Genomic DNA, 20,721 nt, shown 5'->3' with positions numbered 1-20,721 from the left:
TTTTGCCCATCAAATATGGACAAATCCATGAAGGCTTTAAATTTAAAATATATTTCATATACATAATAATATATGTGTATAGACACTGTTGAACAAATAGAGAGATTAAGAAATAATTCTCAAGAAATGTTTTCCATTAGCGTTCTTATCTGTAACCATCTCTGTCTCTTATCTTTCATCCTCAATTTCTTAATCTGTAGAGTGAGGAGGTTGCCCCTGGTCATCACTATAGCTTCTTTCAATATTAATATTCCAGAATTTCATTATTCTTTCAAAAATATGTCCATTACTTTACTGACTACCTATTTGTACCATATTTATATGAGTAATTATTCAAATAGGACAAGTAGGACATGTTTTAAATATATAAGTAAATCCTTGTAAAACTTTATAAAATAATGCAATTAAAGCACATCTCTTTCAACATGCATATTTAAATTACGATTTTAAAACATAGCTGTATAAATTTGCCCTTGGTAAGAACTTTGAAAACTGTCATTCTCAGAGCATAATTTAATGCCAATTTGTCATTTACTACTTCCTATTGTATTTTAGGGGACTAGAAAACTGGTTTAGCTTGCAAAAATTTTTATTGTGACCAAAGTATAGTCATTTTCCTTTGTTTACTTAGTGGATATATAGATAGATACAGAACTATCTGCAAATATCAATAGATATGGAGATATATATTTATGAAATAAACAACTACAATAATGAAAGGTTTTTAATCAAATACAGATCGAGACTCTACTGATGAAATATAATAATTAATTAGGCTTAAACACTTGACCTATATGTAAAGAGACAAATGGTTTTGGGGCTGTGGAAGGAGCCCACATTGGTAGGAACGGGGAGGTTGTAGTTAAAGCATTTTGCTGTAGCTCCAGCCTCCTGATTGACATTAATTATTCCTTCTACCTTCCTCTCTATCTTCCTTGTATGTTCAGTGCCCCCAGGCTGGCTCTGATTTTTCCAGATATAGTTTATCCTCTCCTTTCCAGCTCATGTCTTCTTTGCTTACTATATCCCTGTCAGAAGACAAAACACCCTTCACATTGAAATGGTAGCGACAAGAAAGCAAAAACACAAATACAGTGATTGGCTGCTTCTCTGTAAGGGACCACTACACTTACACGTGAAGTAAATCCTCTAAAGGGTAAAACAATCATTAGCCACATAGTGTGTGTGTGTGTGTGTTGTATGTCTGTAGTATTTTACTATGACTCTCTTTAGTTACGGTCATCCAATCATTTTGCTAGCATGTCTACAACTTTTTTAAAAAATAAATTTTTTTAGTTTTGGCTGCGTTGGGTCTTTGTTGCTGTGCATGGGCTTTCTCTAGTTGCGGCAAGTGGGGGCTACTCTTCGTTGTGGTGCACAGGCTTCTCATTGCGGTGGCTTCTCTTGTTACAGAGCACAGGCTCAGTAGTTGTGCTGCACTGGCTTAGTTGCTCTGCGGCATGTGGGATCTTCCCAGACCAGGGATTGAACCCCTGTCCCCTGCACTGGCAGGCAGATTCTTAACTGCGCCACCAGGGAAGTCCCCTACAGCATTCTTTAGCCCACTACTCCATCTTATTTGTTTTAACTTCAAGATAAATGGTAAAATCTATTATTTAAAAGGCAAGCCTGGGTAGTTACTGTAATTTTTACAAAATGAAGAAAAGGAATACATCTGAAAGTCATGATTTCAATATACAACATGTTCAAATATACAATATGATTAGAGCTATGTGCCTTACTTATAAATACATGCTACATATTTATCACCAAAAAAAACCTCACAAAATTACAAACTGCTTAACTCGATTCTAGTTGATGACATTCCATCTTTATCTATTTAGCTTCTATCTATCTCTTAACACTTTAAGGCAGGAAGAATAAATTTTGTCTGTTATGTTTTCACGTAAGGCCAAAACAAAGTAAACATTAGATTAGCTTGGATTTTGCACCTGGTTAAATTATTTTATGCTCTAATGCATGAATCACTAATATGTTTAGAGCTTTTACTTTCACTGTAAAACAGATTGCCTTTGATTCAATTAAAATTCCTTTTCATAAATATGAATAAAAAATTCCTTATTTTAAAATAAAGATAGTTAAGAATTTAGGACTAGAAGTACGTAGCCACATTGATTCACAGCCACTGTGAGATTACCCGAATGCTACAAAAAATAAGGATACACTTAATAATGGATTTGTATGTACATGGTGGCTTAGAAAACTTAAAATACTAATGATATACCTTGTTATATAGTTTGAATATAAAGAAGTAAAATAGCATTTGGCGTATTTACTTAATGCCAGAAAATAATTATTGCCTTAGATTATTTTATTAACATTGGAACAAGCTCTAAATATGATGATATTCTATTGTTTGGACACAGGTATTTTATAAATTTGACATATTTAGAAGGTGGATTATCTTTCTAATTACTTTCACACACATGACATAATGAGAACTTCATCATTAATAAATAGCTTTGTACCAGTGTTTAAAAATTTACCTGTAGCCCACCCCATCACTCAATCTACCTGTTCAACAAAGCTTGCTTTCTGTTTTGGAAATTATAGTAAGCTAAACTGATTTGGAAGATCACATATGGGTTTCTACTATTAATATTTTTGTAATCTATTCAAAGTATGGCCATGCAATTATTTTAATGATTTCTTAGAATCTGCACCAGTTGTAAACAGGAAGGACAAATTCACATTACAGACATGTTTTTTGTTTGGTCAAAACCATGCCTTAAACATTTTCTTAAATTTGAAACTAGGATTGTCCAGCCTTGTTCCCTAAAATCATTTTCTTTCAACTGTACCATCAGAAAATAACTACCTATGTCTATTTTTATACTTAAATATTTATTTTAGTTCTATTATATTTTATCTCTGCATCTTTATCAATGCAAGGTTTGTTGTTAGAAATGTTATAGAAAATACAACCCCATATAATTAGATGAATTTTATGTAAAGCCAATCTTTACTCTGTTACCACCTATCCTGTATGTGATATTTGACTTACTTTGTGGGCAAAGGAAGCAGCTTTAACTTCTCCAACTGTATGCTAGAATTAAAAACCTGGGGTCAGGAAGGCAAAATAGAGTACTAGTTACCTTTAACTAAGAAAGCATGTATTTAAAGAACATTTTATATTTTAAAAGGTCCATAAATTATCCCAGAATTTCTGTCTTAGTCAGTCAACCAATTAAACTGAAAACCATGACAGATAAATTTATAGGGAAATTGTAAAGTAGCTTCTAAAAGTTATCTAACATTTATTCAGATTAACATAAAATACAGAAAAGTAGATGATTCAAAGACCTGCAGTTTTATGGCACAAAAGTAGATTAGTAGACAGAAGTAGTAAACATTAATAGTAGATTAGTAACCATTTACTAAAATTTAAATCAAGTTATGAATTCTCTATGACTTTAACCTATGAAATTATTTTCATTTATATTAGTTCCTTCTATGTTAGATACAAAATTTCAGAATACAGTTAATAAGTTTAAGCAAAACTTACAATATTTTCTAAATGTACTGTTGTTTCCACCAAAGAAATTTCCTAATCACTTGGATTTTAAAAATGCCATAAGAATTATACTGGTCAAGAGTCCTGAAATGACCATTTATTCACAATATCTCAACTTATTTATAATGGTTTTGAGTGCAAAGAGTGACTTATATACTTTATAAACTTTATATTGGATTGATATTAGCTATGTGTTCTCAAAATTCTATTTCTATTTTAATCAGTATTTTTTCTGTCACTGCTTCTTATATTGTATTTATATAATTAAGAGTTGTTTTATCATGCAATTAAGAATTAAGAATTGTTTTTAACTTCTGGTCAGTGATAGTGAATATATATGCATATGCATGTATATATGTATGTATATGAGTAAAACATAGTTTATATATTTCCAAAAATGCATTTCTTCCGCATTTTTATTCATTTAAATATATTTACTTATCCTAAGCCAATAAAATAGGAAATATGCTCATGAAAGAAGGCCAAGTAGTCCATCTGTGTCTGTTCACTTATCTGAACTATCAGTTCTTTAATTTCTCAAAATATTTTGTATCTCAAGCTCGACTGTCTGTTTTGTCAAATAGACTGTTCCAACTTCTTCTAGCAGTAAATACCTTTTTTTTTTTTTTTTTCTAAATCCCAAGTGAACTTGTTTAACAAAAAACTATCTTCCTCCCTCAGCATCCAAAAATTCTCCTTTCACTCTGAAATCATCTTAGTATATAGTTTTTCATTTAATCAAACTTGAAAAATAAAAGTTCTACCTTTTTATTTCTGAAATAGTTTAAGTATAGTCACTGGCAGGTAATCTCAAATAAATATATATTAGAAATTACGAATGGGAACTACTTAAAGAAATATATTATTCATATTGTGATTTATATGGCTAATATTTATTGATAAATTGATGGACGTAGAAAGAGACAGAGAGGTTTGATAGATAAAGGTGGAAATAACTTTCAGACAATGAAAAGATCATTGAACAACAAAAAATCAGTGTATTATTATTTAGAACCTATTCTGAATTTATATAATTTCAATCTTGTTATAAATTATGACCATAGACTTAATATTAGGATACATGCCATCTTATGATCATAAAGTAAATAAATGATATATTTTCATTGTTTCTAAAAAACAAATGAACAACACTTGGTCTAAATCTGAGAAACTGTAGCTGCCATTTATGAAGCTTTTATCTAACAGCACATTATATTTGAAATCGGCTAAGACCTAATATTTTCCATTAACTGTAAATGAGAGTGTGTAAGAGGAGCTAGAAGACTGCAGAGAAAAGATTAAATGAGTAAATGTCTTGCAGGATGGACCATATAATCCTTTATAATTGCATTCATTTTAAGATGAGCCATTCAAAATTGCTACCTGTCCAACCTGCATAAGATGAGCAAACTAGAAGCATGTAGATAAAGATTGCTCCTTTTCCCTAGGCAGGCCATTTTAATATCACTATAGCTGAGTTTTAGACAGATTTTTAAATGGAAGGAATTTTTTAAAATTACATAATAAAACTTAAAATTTTCACATTCATTATTTTACTTTTAAAAATCAGTATATTAAAAATGGAAGCAATTATTAAAATAATTTTTAAAACTGTAAATATCAATTAATACAAGTAATATTGTCATAAACTGCCATTAAATAGATGTGATGGAAACTTATCTTTTCATATCAGCAAAATGAGTGCTGATAATAATTCCTTGAGGAATCAGGAGCATGAATGCTCAGTCTGGTATAGGTTATTTCATCAATATATATAGAATGTATATGATAAAGACAAAAAATTTTAATGAACTTACACACTAAAGCAATGCTTTGCACCTTTGATTCAGCAAATTAATTGACTGCTATTAATGGAGAACATGTAATAAGAGACAAGGTACGATTAAAAGAATAAAAATGGCCAAAAATGTTTGGAAATTGCTGAGCTAAGCTAACATAATCTGATTTTTTTTTAATTGCAAGTCTTTTCAGAGCCTTTAATTTGTTAATAGTGAATCTCTAAGAGGAGGATCTAGTACATAGTTGTCCTGAACTTATTTGATCATAGAACTCGCTTGGGTTCATTTTTTACCCTCTAGAAGCAGCTTAGCATCTAATATTTTGTATTATACCTTATAATATGGTATAATTCATTTATATAGTGTGTATGAAGCCTACACATTTTTATTAGGCTCCAACTTCTTCATTGTTTTAGAAAAGCTGGGGAAAGCATTGATGTGGTATAATATTCCATATCAAGAATAAACCAGAGCTATTTTCTACAGGATTGAAAATTTATATTTTTATAGCATCATTTAATATATTAGGGTAACAATTCATGCTTCTAACACAAAGCTAATTTTGTAAATTCTTGTCTCAAGAATATAGGCCAGGACCAGAAAGAAAATACAGACCTCTAAAACGTGAAATATTTACACTTACTTTTCATACATTTTAAAACAAGCTTCATTAACTTGTTTTAAAGAAAATGCCAGTTTAAAATAATAAAACAGGAAGGAAGTAGTCAGGCTGCTTAGAGGCAGACACCCTGATAACAGATGAGAAAGAGAAAGAAAACTTCAGAATTTGAAACTTGAAATAAGAAATTTGAGAGAATTTCATGTGTGACCAAATGATGCTTCGCAATTTAATAATCCCTGTGGAAGACACAATTACATAGCCAATAACATCTTTCTTACTTACAAAAGAACTGAGGTGGCAGTATACTCAGATAAAAGAAATTCACATATGCAGGTTCTTTTGCAGGCAGGAATATCCAACTAAAATAATTCTAGCCAATAAAATGTAGACAGAGGAATCATTTCCTTTCTGAATTAAAAGGCAATGTCTTTTGTCTTTTGCCATTTTTTTCCTACTGTCTTCCTTCCTGGGATACAAATGTGATGCCTGATATTGCCATGACCATCTTGCAATCATGAGGATGGAAGCTTCAGTCTAAAAATAGTGTAGCACAGAGATAGAAGGTACCAAGTTCCTTGATACCACCTTCAGCAGCTGTTTCAATCTTGCCCTGCTTAAGGCTCCATTAGAACAATAATCCCCCTATTTATTTTCATAACTGTTTCATCAGATTTCCTATTAACCACAGGTGAAACTATTCCTATTAACACAGGTTTGAACCTATTACTAAACTTTCAGAGGACATTATTGATGTTTATAATATTGTTACTGAATCATCTTAGAAAATTTATCCTTTTAGAGTTTTTGATTAAAAATTATAAGCAAGGAAGACCATTTCATGATTAAATATTTTCCATGTAAAGAGTTAAAGTTTCCTAATATGATGATAAAATCACAATAATTCAGAAAACCTCAGCATTCACCATAACATTCCATGAGATTGTCATATAGCTAATGTTTTCCTCAGTGTATTTTCTCTTTTATTTTAATATGCAGTTGACTTCAAGAAATTATGCAAATTGTTTAGATATCAAATTATTTTCATCAGTGAAAGGATAAATTGGTATTGACTTTAAGTTTAGAATTACTAAAAGGTTCTAATTGTATTAATAAAAACCCAACCCTTAACTTTTGCTTTTACAGCTTTATAACCTTGCTGTTATCGTCCATATATTTTTCTGATGCACCTTGCATATCTGTATAAGCACATTCCACCTGGACAAGCTGCTATTCACGTTTTTTTTTTTTTTTTTTTTTTGCTATTCACTTTTATGACCTATACTTTTCCCATCATTTCAACATGGTATATACTAGCAGTATGCTGGAGCCAACGCACAATGACTTGTGAGAGCCGATTTTACACCTACTTCCCAACTCCATGCTCAGTGAGACTCCATTGGTAGCTTAATATTAGCCATAGTGGTAGTATTTAATACCATGAAAATTGGCAATTACCACAAATCAAAGGCTCTCTCATTGTCATAGTCAGTTATCAAACAATTACTGTCACACCACTGAACAATACACATCATTCATGTTAAAATTTTATGCCTTACATTGTTCATTAATTAACTGTGGAACTGTTTAATTGGTAGCTTTAATACCAGAAAGTCACCAGATTTACATAGAGTGAAGCACAAGGATTATCTGTACATGAATGCTACAATAATATGCTATTGAACATATTATTTAGTAGATCTAAATGGATTGGGAGGGCTTAATGAGATGGTAACAATGATCAGTTCCAGTAATTTGTAATTTATTCATGACAAATTTAAATTGTGAAATTGTGATCAATTTTTATTTAAAAATAGAATCTTAAGAAAAACTAAATATCACTATCAGCTACAAATGGTTAACTAGAAACAATGTCTTCAAAATGTAGGACTTCCTACTGATTCCCATTAAAATTTATATTTGATGTAGGAAATTAACTTCAACAATAGGCTGATTTCAAATTCTTGTGACCTACTCTTATCCTAAGAAATATTTTTTTAATAAAATTAAGTCTTAATGGTATACTACAATTTATTTAAGTTTTAAACTAGCTCAGATTATTTTTATTGAATGGAATAAAAAAGTCCTTATTATAATCTTCTCTAGGTTATTTTAAGATTTCTGAAGGAAAGGCATTATTTTGGTTGCCATAAAATCCAGACTTAATTTTACAAATGTAAAATAAAAAATATACATTTCTACACTTAAACCTGGAATCTATTTTTTATACTATACAATGGCTTTTCTGCAGTCTCATTAAATAATTGCTAATACCATTTTTTAAAAAACACTCAATTGTCCAATCAAATTAAATTAAGAGTGGCTTTAAATTGAGAATAAAAAGGAAAATGTCCAAGATATCAACATTGCATCAGAAAGTATAAGTTTGTCCTATCAATAATTTCTTACCAATATAGCTATTTGTTTGCAAGTGAAGTAACAAATATTAAAAAGTAGTTATTTTAAAATCAATATGAGCATAATTTACATTTGAAAGAATTCTCTCTTAGACTTACAGATCAGGAGCAAGTGTTTAGCTTGCAACACACTTGCTAAGGATTTTAAAAGTAGTAAGTCCAGTATTAAAAGGCTCAAGGAAGACTTTCTCAGATCAGTCAGGTGGTCATGTGGTTTCTAATACTGGAAAATGAAACAGACTATGCTTTTTAAAAATATGGACACTCAGTCAGTAAATGAGGTTATCAACAAGAACTAACAAGAACTTGAAGCTAGCATTGAAAAGGTAGCATTTGATTTTCTAAGCATCATTTGGACATTTAAATTGATTTAGCTAATATGCAAATATCTGGATTATATAAAAATAGCAAATAAGGTACCATAAACATGCAAGGCTCATAAGGCTTTTTATCCTCATTGAATTTTTAATTTTAATAAAGTTTCACAGGGTTAATGACTTGTGGGCTTTCTTTTCTTCAGGTAAATATCTTTTGAAATTATACTCTATTGTACCAACTATATCAATAAAATATTTTAAAATTAAGTGTATGCACCATATATGCAGTTTAGTATCTAAAACAACTGAAGTATGTTTGGAAAGCATTCACTATTTTTGTTTGCAGCTCAAATATCTGAATTAAGAAATATCAACATAAATATTTTAAATTTTTGGCAGAAGGAAGACTTAAAACATTATAAAATAATGTTTATAAAATATAAAAGCATATTATAAATATATTATTAAAATATCTTCCTAATTAAAAACTTTTGAAGCCCTAATTGAAAATTGAAGTAATATGAAAATTTTGAAATCAGCATGTTTCCCTGAATGCAATTTGCTTTTGCATCTCCTTCCACAAGCAAAATGTTCACTATTTTCAATTTATTTTTGTAAAATCACCTTAGTAATATCAGTTTCCAAAACATATCTTCAGTCAGTCTAGTGAATTGCTAAACTTATATTTAACACACCTCCCAGCACCCCCATTTTCAGTACCAATAATAGTAAGGGAAGCAGGGAAACACTTACCTAATTTTATTATGTTAAAATAATATTCAGGTGCATATTCTGAACCAACTTAGATGACAGTTGTAGCCCTATTCTGTTTATAAATTTTATCATGCCAGTAACATTCAAAACCTACAATTTCACCTTTGCTTCAAATATCAAGTCCATTAATTTAATGGGGAAATCTATTTTAAAGTCATTCACCTCATTTTGTCATCTCAGGAGTAGTCAGACAGGGCACGTGACCATGGGTAATGTTTTAAAATAATTAATTTAGGGTTAAACATCTCTTGTAAATAATAGCAGGAAACTAAGTTATATCCAGGCCGGGGGTGGAAGGGGAGTGGTAATGACCTTTTATATTTGTTATAAAATATTGAAACTAAAATTCCGTTTTAATTCAAGGTAAATTAGATAAAATAGAAAGAATTACCATAGTTTTAAAATGCAGATGTGTATTAATAAGGTTTTTTTGGTCATAAAAGTTGTCGGGTTAGTTTCTGGGCTTCCAAACAAAATTTCAAAACTAGGTATAAAATCAACATATTTCTAACACACATAACATCACATTTTTATGGTGTCCCTTAGTATGCATGGCTAAGTAAAAATATTTAAAACTATAGGTGTTGAAAACCAACACGATACTTTGTATTGTCATTTGTTTTACTAATCCTATTTATATATAAAATAGATGCTTTCAAGCTCTTTCCATCCAAATATCATATTGAAATTTCTGTTGCTATTTAGAGAGCAATGATATTTTGTCCTAAAAAATATGTACATATATATACCCAACAGGATTGATATGAAAACAATTCAACTTGAATGATGTAATTATGTAATGGAATGTAAAAAATTATAGCAATTAAGGTGTTGTGACATGCTGTAATGAATGAAGTTACACTGGTTGATGACACTATATCTCCTACTCATTAATTATTTGGATAGAGTGCATTATGTTACATAGCATGAAGAAATAAAGTCATAAATTACCACTAAAAATTACATCCATACATTTTCATTTAATACTGATATTTCTCCCACATCCATAAGTTATTTTAAAAAATCAAAACAATGTCAATAGCATCTTTAGGAAAATCTCACAATGTGGTTCAATTCTTTTACTATATACAGCTAGTAATTTGCAGGGGAAGAAAGTTAGCATTTCTAGAGAGTAAGTTTATAAGGTAAATCTGCACATGTATGGCTTGTGTCTCCTGCTTAGATGCCCAAGTGAATGGAAATATTTTTTAAGCTTTCTTATTTGCAATTTTAAAGAGAAAGACACACTTCTTAAGCGTAGCTAATTAGGGTGATACTTTTAAGCAGTCACCTGTTATTATAAAGCAATATACCACTAACACGTAGTACAAATATTAACTATAGCATTATTAAATATTTTTTAAAAGTAGCCGACGTATTTTTTTTCTGATATCTTAGAAGGAAAAGGTGGAAGATGAATTTAATGTGATAGTCAAAAAGAACCAAATGATAGAAGTTCCTTTTCTAAGTCTGTTTTCTGTTTACTTATAAATCTGTTTTTTTTTCTTAAGAACAAACTTCTTCCCTAAAATAAGTTAGAATTTTAAAAGTGTAACAATAATAGCATTAAACAAAGGGTAAACATCTCTAATCTCATTTGTGAGAGGTATGGGAGCAGGGGTGATGTATACCTGTTCATTCCTTAAACCATAAAAATAGTTACTGAAAAAAGCTAATAAATTAGTCTCTTCATGGTTTTCAAATTAACCTGGCTATTGTTGACATGCAGTATATATTAGTTTTCTTCCTTTCCTCTCTCAATTACTTCCTTCACATGACCCGCCAGCCCACTACAAGACTACATAGGAAAACATCAATCAGAAAGAACTCTTACACTAAAGAATTGACAGCAAAGGGACAGATTTATCCAAATAAAAATGTTACTAATTTAGGCACCATGCTTATGATTAAAGGAAAAAAAATGATCTACTTCCTCTATATTTCTTAAGACAACTACCTTTTTGAGCACAGTACTCTCAATCATTGTACAAACATATATAGAAAGAAAGAAACAGACCCCTAGAGAATCTTTCTTTACTCATTATCTTTGTTTCACTGGCTTCCTGCACAGACTCCACTGTTTCAAGGTGTATGTAGAAGCTTTGGTCTCTTTTGACTAGACACTGTAGATTAAAATATTTTATAAAGAACATTGTTAAATTATTTTTAAAAGACACCGACTTTCTTGGGACAGTTTCAGATTGTGAAGACCTTTCTTAAGTGGCTGAGAAAACCCCCCAAAGTCCAAGGGGACAATTGGAAAGAGAGAAGTGCAATTTTTTTTGATAATTAACACAGACAAAACAAGCTGGGATGATAGTTTCTTACAAATAATTCACAGTCCTCTGCAGTTATGGGAGAAGTAGCTACCGAGAAATTGCAAAATATTGAAGAGTAAGTGCATCACTTGGTGAAATTCTGGGTTCTTTTTATCTTGTTGGTTCTTTTTTAAGAGTCACCTCAAAGAATTTCTTTCCAATGGTCAAAAAAAAAAAAAAAGGAAAAGTAAGCAAAGAAAAATAAAAAGAGAAACAAGCCATTCACAGTATTATTCTTGTCCAATTAGCTTTTCAATCAATTAGCTTTTCGAATTAGCTAATGAGAAATGTACAAGAGACATGGTAGCAACTGCCAAAGAGCCACCACACTCCTTTTCCAAATCTTTCAAAGAAAAAAATTTCTTACAATGTACTGCTTCTCATCAGGAAGTGTGCATGTATGAGTGTGTGTGTGTGTGTGTGTGTGTAAAATATAACTACATGTTCCATAAAGGATTCATTAAGAACAGAGGTGTGCCATTTTTTGGTAGAAAATATAATAATTTAATAAAATTAAACTTCAAGTTTTTAGCATTCTCAAGTTTCTTAATGTGACTCTATATACTATAATTTATTAAAATTAGTTTCTGTGATTTACTGAGCTAGGCATTGTGGAACTTCTAAATTGAAACAAATAATCATAGAGTGACCATAGTTCTCAGAAGCTCATTGGCCAAGATATTTATTGAATGGACACACTTGCAATGACTGGACAGAGGAAGCTATCTTGCTTCTAGGAGTCTTTGAATTCAATTCAGTGATGGAAGCAAGTAAAGGCACAGAGGCAAAAAAATTATCCATAGGATACAAAAAATAAAAATGGGCTATCAAACTTCTGTTTTTACATTTGTACTTAATTTTGTCCTAATAATCAGAAACATTTTTATGTGGAAAAATAATTTGGAAAGAGATGTGGAGACTTTTAAAAGATACTCAAGCATAATTATCTTTAAAATAAAATGTTGGGCTTCCCTGGTGGCGCAGTGGTTGAGAGTCTGCCTGCCAATGCAGGGGACACGGGTTCGTGCCCTGGTCCGGGAAGATCCCATATGCTGCCGAGCGGCTGAGCCCGTGAGCCATGGCCGCTGAGCCTGCGCGTCCGGAGCCTGTGCTCCACAACGAGAGAGGCCACAACAGTGAGAGGCCCGCGTACGGCAAAAAATAAATAAATAAATAAATTAAATAAAATAAAATGTCAAGAAGCATTTGATTACAGATTACCAAAAAATCACTTTAACTTTAAATTGTCTTTGTCTTACTCAGTTTTTATCATATCTTTTATTCTTGTAAATGTTTAGCATAATTATAAAATTGAGAAGTGGAATATGTTTATTTTCTCTTATGATGACTGAGATTATCTTCTTTCTTCTATACAGATAATTTCAGTCAAAATTTCTACTGTCTCAATTGTCTAGATACCATATTCACCATAGTTGACAATAAGTCACTGAGTCAACTTAGTTTCAATTGGTTTGGTTCTACCAATTACAAAAACTAAGAATTTTTTCTGGGTTAGTGACTCCATTTATATTTTCAACCATGAATATTATTGGAAGCATTAAAAATAAAGAGGTAAATTATTTTATAATGGGTTTACCAAATAGCAATTGTAAAAAAAAAATCTGTTAATATAGAAGTAGCCTCAACTCCTATGGAAATGTAATTTGAAAGTGCATTTAGTTGTGTTTTTTTGTTGTTGTTGTTTTGCGGTATGCGGGCCTCTCACTGTTGTGGCCTCTCCCGTTGTGGAGCACAGGATCTGGACGCGCAGGCCCAGCCGCTCCGCGGCATGTGGGATCTTCCCGGACCGGGGCACGAACCCGCATCCCCTGCATCGGCAGGCAGACTCTCAACCACTGCGCCACCAGGGAAGCCCTGCATTTAGTTTTATTCAATATTGACTTTTAGGTCCATAATTGAGGAATTTCTTAGTATAAACAATTATAATAATCACTTTTGTAGGTGTGAAAGGCATACTAGCAGAGAGTACTATTTCAAACCAAATTTCCATTAAATTCTAGGAAAATTTCTAAATGGGAAGAGGAATAATAGATAGGCTTCCCTGCAATATACTAGAGTTAAAAAAATAAAACATAAAAGTAAAATACATCTAAAATTATGTTATGTAAAACTGAAATGCTTTTCTAGTAATTGGTGGGAAAGTTGGTGGCAAAGGCATGAAACAAAATTGGCATTTCACTTCAATGTGACAACAGTCTTTTTGACAGCAGATTAGTTTAACATTGAACATCCCACCAAAAGGGTAATCCATTTCCAAGTGCAAAATCATTCATTGTGGCCCTTCACCATACATTAAATGTCACTCATCATTGTGATAGGAATACAAAAGCTATTGCACACTAATCAGGAGCCAAGATCAAAGCTGTTAATGCAAGCATTTTCGACATGGTTTTCTAAACTTGGTTAAACCATCAAAAACACTATGTTTAGAAGATCTTTACCTCTGAGCTCCAAGAGAAATACAGAATATTTTTGCAAGTATAAGGATTCTCAGTAAGGCAATAGCCTTGTCATCTTGTGACCGCAGACCATGTTAGAGCCAAAATTTATGTCAAGACAGGCCTGGCAGTCACTGTAATAATAAACCTCTGAGCAGATTCTAGTGAGACTGTCCCTTGCTCCCCTGCAACCTAATCCAATAATATAATAGATGATATTCTAATATCTTAAAAACCAGGCAAAGCAATTCAATGCAAGATCATACAAGAAATTCCTATATTCTTTTTAACTTAGAAAAACTAATCTTATGTATATAACACATTGAGTATCCTTGATTTGCTATTCTTGCTAAGAAAGCCAGGTTGGTCAAAATTTCTTGTCTTCTTTTACTCTTTCTCCTATATTTGGCATAGTCATTTGTTCATTTAAGTAATCTAAGAAATTTCTGTAATAATTTATTACTACCAAATTTGGTATAGTAGTATTTTTCTTCTCCAGAGTTTATTTGTATTTAATTTTTAAATGCCAATCTCAAAATAAAATATGCAAAGTTCTTATATGCTTAGTGAATAATTATTAAGTTACATCAATCCTGTTGGAGGGAAATGTGTATACCATTATTCCTTTCTTTTAAGTTCGACCTTCAGTTATTCATCTTTGTATATCAAACTACTAAGGACCTTAGACCAAAATTTACATGCTAAATTTCAAAACAGCTCTGGTTGTCTTGGTGACACCTATGTCTAAAAGAAAATTTAAAATTATCTAATATTATAATAAATTAAATTGACTTATTTTATAAATAGTATCTATTATATCAATATTATCTATTTTTTTAACAAAGGAAATATTTGAAGCAAGGTGAAAAATATCTCTCATTAGTGTAAAGGGTGGGTTTCCTAAATAGGCTTTTTATATGACTAATTGCCATCCCTATACTAATATACCTAGATCAAAGGAAGAAAAGAATAGAAAGAGAGGGAAAATGATTTAGGGGCATATATGATTAAGCACAAGCCCGTCATGGACAAGATTTCTTCCTAATCCTCTGTCAGCAAGAGCTATTCTTAGAATACCTAGGATAAGGCCACTCTATATCTAGAATGCAGTACCTCAGGTTCATCTTTACTCTTAAATAAGAGTTCTTAGCTAATTCAGATAAGCATGCTGATTATGTCATTATGCTATAAACAACAATGCAACTGTTTGCAAGAGTTCATGGATTATAAAACCATACCAAGACAAATAAGACAATGTATTTTTTTCTTAACACTTGCTAAAATAAATTTAGAGCATTTTCAAGTATTTCTTAGATAATCTTTTTTCTTATAAAATGAAGGTTAGGGGAAATATTAAAATGGTAACAATCATTTACTTTTAAATTTAATTTTAAAAACATATAATCTATTAATAATTATCACTTACAAATTTATCCTAAATTTAATATGGTTGATACTATGATATAGCAGATATTCAATAAGCCTCAAATCTAGTATTCTAATGATAACTAACAATCTGCCTAATGTCTTATTTCCTTTATAGCTGTATATTTCCCTTCAGTGAAATATATGTTACAAGTCATTTTTAGATAAATATATTTAAAATACATGTAATTCATTAAAAAATATTGGATAACTATAAAATATTTTCATGACTTTCATTCAAGGCCAATACATATTTGTCAGATAAACACATTGGTTATGAGTTTATTAATGAAAAAATGTATCAAGCCATGTTTGTTCTTGGATTTAAGCATCTGGTACAATTCTCAGAACATTATAGGTAATCAGTAGATACTTGCTGAATAAATTAATGAATAGATGAGGGATATAAATTAATGTATAATACTTCATGGAATCCTAATTATTCAGTGTTCAAGAAATATTTGACTAATTGAGTGAATGATTGATGGAATAATTAAAGTGGAAACAGAAAACAAATTGAAGGTGTGGCTTGGTAGCTAAAAAGACAGAGAAGATTAATTGTAACAATAATAATTGGGACAATATTAGCTGGTGACTGAAACAAAAGTAAAGTAATGCTAATTAAAAATTTTAATGATATTTAAATCATTTACTAAATTTTAACTTTGAGAAAATTTATTTTAATTCTAAGTAGATATTACATAACTTCTTAGAATTCAATATAGTATAATATCTGATAATAAATATACATTTTGTTCTTGAAGTGGTATTATTTTAGAACTTTGTTTTCTGAATTTCAGTGAAAATAAGACAGATATCTGAGAATTTTTAAATGTAATTTGTCTTTCTTTTTTTTGTAATCATTAGGACAAAGAATATACATAAAGGAAATGCCATACTTATTCTGACATCAATAATGATGTTAATATGTTCATCCGTGATTTCTGTATGCCATAAGACATAATCTTTTTTCACAGATAAAATAAAAATGCTACATTTATTTTGAATTGATAACAAATAATCATGATGTCATTTTGGTTAGAAAAGTAATTAAGTTCTACAATTGAAATTTAGACATTTTCCTGTCATTCGCACATCATGAACTTCTTTCATGGTAGCAAGAGTTCAATACCAGGTCAGAGTGGATTTTACTTATACAAAATCATTTGGTTTTGGAGGTTCAGTTTAGAATTTAAATGGACTCTACTCAAGAAACTTTCTTTTAACCTGAGTTTTAGTGTGTTTTTTAATTTGACAATATTTATATAAGATTATAATAATGTTGAGAATTGAAGAAAATATTCTGAGGTAATCTGTAAAGAATTGATTTTTATATTACATATTACTTTACCAGGAATATATAATATTATTTATTACTTAATATAGGATATCCTATATTATTCATTATTTAATAGAATATTTGTTAATATACCCATAAATGAAGATATTAAACTTCATTTCACATCATTGAATAAGATGCTGAAATAGAATCATTTTCAGATCCATTCATTTAATCACTGACAACATTCAACAGTAATATTCTAAAATTCAAAGACCCTAAAAAATGGCACACCAGTTAATGTTATGTTCTCAGATAGAAAGACATGGATGAATTTCTTTCGTGGAAAATTAATACAGGTTATCATAATTCTACAGATATTATATTATTTGATATAAAGTGAGAGTTTTAGAAATTTTTATTAGTTAGATAAGCGCATATCCATACCACGTCTCTATTTGCTATTCTTTTAAGCTGGAAAAAAATTCATATGTTTCAGTATCTGCTGTTGAATCTAATTTTAGAAGATTTGGGCTCAGAAAATTAGAAATATCTAAAATTTCTAATTTAAATTTGAGGTAACACAATAGTCTCTGCTTAGGATCCCCTGGAAACTATTAGAACTTAATTAGCTTGATTGATGGCCACACAATTGCCTCACAACTGTCTCAGGACATGTTCCTCTAGGCTTTATTTATATCCTTCCTGAGAACTTTAGTTAATTTGATTAAGAGGGAACAGGTGTACCTGCAGACATCAAGAAATTGAACATCAGAATATTTATTTCTTTTTGTTCTGTGGGCAGGCTGTAGAGTTCTCTAGTCATTGAATTATTTAAGCTGTAATCTGTGAACTCACTTCTCTGCACACATATAATACAGGAAGGCTTGTGTTGGTCACTATAAAAAAAGATGCAGTTGGTCCAAAGATGCTCAAAAATGAGAAGGCTGTTTTATTTGTACAAGCTATGGAAAAAACTGGAGCTAAAAGTTTATGAACTTCATACTCCAAATTCTCATTTGGGGGGAAAACTCTAAATTTCAAATAAAAATGTTAACTCAATCTACCATATTGCTACAAATGTTATATGCATATATGGTTCCAATACGAATTTTCAGTCAAATACAATTGATAATTTTCTGAAGGACTCATGTGTTAATATTGAACCTATTAGGTGGAAGATTATAAATCTGTTTAACATTTATGTGTAAATGTATCAGAAATATCTATGTGTATAACTATAAAATGTAAACATATCAAAAATATTATACTACTTCTAAAATTGATTTTATTTATTTTTTAATTAAATAAACTAAGCATTTTTCACTGCTTGGAATAAAATATGACTTCATTAAAAAAAAGTTCAAGGAAGGACAAATATCCTTAGTGACAATTGATAATAAGAACCCACATAAATTAACTGAAAAACTAACCCACATATTTAATACTTAATTTTGAATTTAAGGCAAAAATATTTATATTTATACATTACAAGTATTATTATCAACATGAAAAAATTATATGTAGCATTCTAATTCATCTTGGGTTTAGAGTTTTCTGATATCTGATAGAATATAAAAATTCAAAGACTATAATGAGTATGTGACTTCCAAAGTCATTCAAGTAACAGTAGAGCTCTGAGCCCAGGGATAGTTTTAATCTCCTTAATTAAGGCAAAAATAAGCTAAAGCATATCAAAATAATCTATCTGTTGAAAATTTGGTAGTGAGGTAAGCATAAATGAAAAATGATGACAAATTTCCACTTCCAGAGTAACAATAAAGTAGCAAAAGCAACATATATATTGAGCTATATCATAGATTTTAAAAGCCATTATAAAAATATAAAAATATGTATTTTTTCACTTAGGCATTTGAGTTTCTGATGCTATGATTGAAAAATACCCTACATGTCAACACAAATAAGGCAATTTTTTGTGGTGATATATTCTGTGAACAAAAAATGACAAATTTTATGTAGCAAATCATGGTAGTCTTTTTATACTTAAAATGCTTATTTTTAACTAGCCTTTGTTTTTATAAACCTCCTTTTAAATGTTACCACTTTGCTTTTTCTTATAACTGTTTTATTAACTCAAATAAGTAAAACATAATGTTTTGCTACCTGGTTCAAGATAAATTTTCAAAATAAGGAAATAATTTTTATATCACTGTGAATTGAACTGTTTCTAGCTTCTTATTCAGAAGAGTAAACTCTACCACATTTATAGCTTACTGACACAGCCAGCATGCTTTCTGCCCAAAAAGGCATCAGAGTACATTTTAATAAGTTATATGACTCTTAAAAGTTCATTATTCTCCAGCACCCCATGGGAAATAAATAAAAAGAAAAGTAACATCGATTGTGACTTTTGACAATTATTAGTTAGAAAAAGGAGGTAACAATTGCCAAAAAAATCACAAAAGTGAGCATGTTACCTGGCTATGACAAAGAGCACACAACTGACACCCAAGTAAGCCAGCAGAATATACATCCAGATATCAGGGGAGAGAGGATTCAGGAAGGAGAAGACGCCTGGGTTTGTACCATTGGGCTTGCGGTACAAAATACTTATTCCAAGTGTCATAAAGGGCTTGGAAAAGTCGATGACCTTCTCTCGAACGTAGGTAATAGCCAGTGGAGCAACTGCCAGGTCAGCTTTCTGTAGAGAGAAACACAAAAAAGGAAAAAAAAGTGTTTTAAGTCACAACAAAGTAGTAACCATATTAAACAAAACAAAGACTTTACACTCAAGAATTGTCTCAGCAACAGTCATGTTAACACTTAAAGCATTCTTAACTCTGAAGTGAAGCATCTGATTTACTCTGCTACTCATTTCTATGAGTTTCTAGATTAACAAATCAGCAGTTATTGCACGTAGATATAGAAAGAAAAACTGTATAGGATGAAAAACATTGAAGAAACCATTGTACATTTACTACCTGTATTATTATGCTACTAAACCTGCTCATAATACTTTTAATTTAAACTTTAAAAATAATATCAATTATGATTTTATAAATACTTTGGTCAAATTGTAAATAATAATAACTACCTCAAATTATTTAGCTGATAATCGAGAAACATTTATTTTTCTGGTTTTAAAACTACAGAGCACAGTTAAAATGTTTTATTCTTTAAATAGTTAACACTGTGAAAATCCTCTTTTAATGTGATTTTGTTTACTGCCCCTGAATTTTGTTACTATCTCTGTAATTTGTTTTATATTATTTAAAGAAAATCCTTGCAGTCTTGCCTAAATCGCATTAGGAAATTAGTTTTTCAATTGTCACAAAGTTGCTAATTTTCCAGGTAGCTTAAATATGTTAAATTACTAATGCTTTTCACTCGCCATGTTTTAACCATCTGTCAGGGATGAACTTAAGCTCTAACAGATTGAAATAAATAATTACAATATTTTGAAGTAACAAAGGCATCTATTCCAACCTATAATAGGAATCTGTATTTCTGTATTTCTTTTATTTTTATAAACATATGGAGCTTTCAGAGAATATACGGAAATGCTCATCTTAAAGAACTACAGAAAGATGTACAACAGAATGAAATTGGTCCTTGGGTTTCCCTGGTGGCACAGTGGTTAAGAATCCACTTGCCGATGCAGTGGATATGGGTTCAAGCCCTGCTCCAAGAAGATGCCACATGCTGTGGAGCAACTAAGCCCGTGCGCCACAACTACTGAGCCCACGTGCCACAACTACTGAAGCCTGCATGCCTAGAGCCTGTGCTCTACAACAAGAGAAGCCACCGCAATGAGAAGC

The 20,721-nt window shown here is 30.6% G+C and overlaps 1 protein-coding gene across 2 annotated transcripts in view; it reads right to left on the bottom strand.

The window, feature by feature from the left end:
- GRIK2 (glutamate ionotropic receptor kainate type subunit 2) overlaps window positions 1-20,721 on the bottom strand; it is a 671,458-nt gene that overhangs the window by 118,825 nt on the left and 531,912 nt on the right. For both annotated transcript variants that reach the window (XM_067011529.1, XM_067011530.1), the window contains exon 12: window positions 19,381-19,604. In XM_067011529.1, coding sequence (XP_066867630.1) covers window positions 19,381-19,604 — 224 coding nt within the window. The remainder of the gene's footprint in view (window positions 1-19,380; window positions 19,605-20,721) is intronic.

Source organism: Kogia breviceps, chromosome 13 (assembly GCF_026419965.1).
Source record: "Kogia breviceps isolate mKogBre1 chromosome 13, mKogBre1 haplotype 1, whole genome shotgun sequence".
Classification (NCBI taxonomy): domain Eukaryota; kingdom Metazoa; phylum Chordata; class Mammalia; order Artiodactyla; family Physeteridae; genus Kogia; species Kogia breviceps.
Note: the sequence above shows the minus strand (reverse complement) of the source record. Positions and strands in the feature narration are given on the sequence as shown.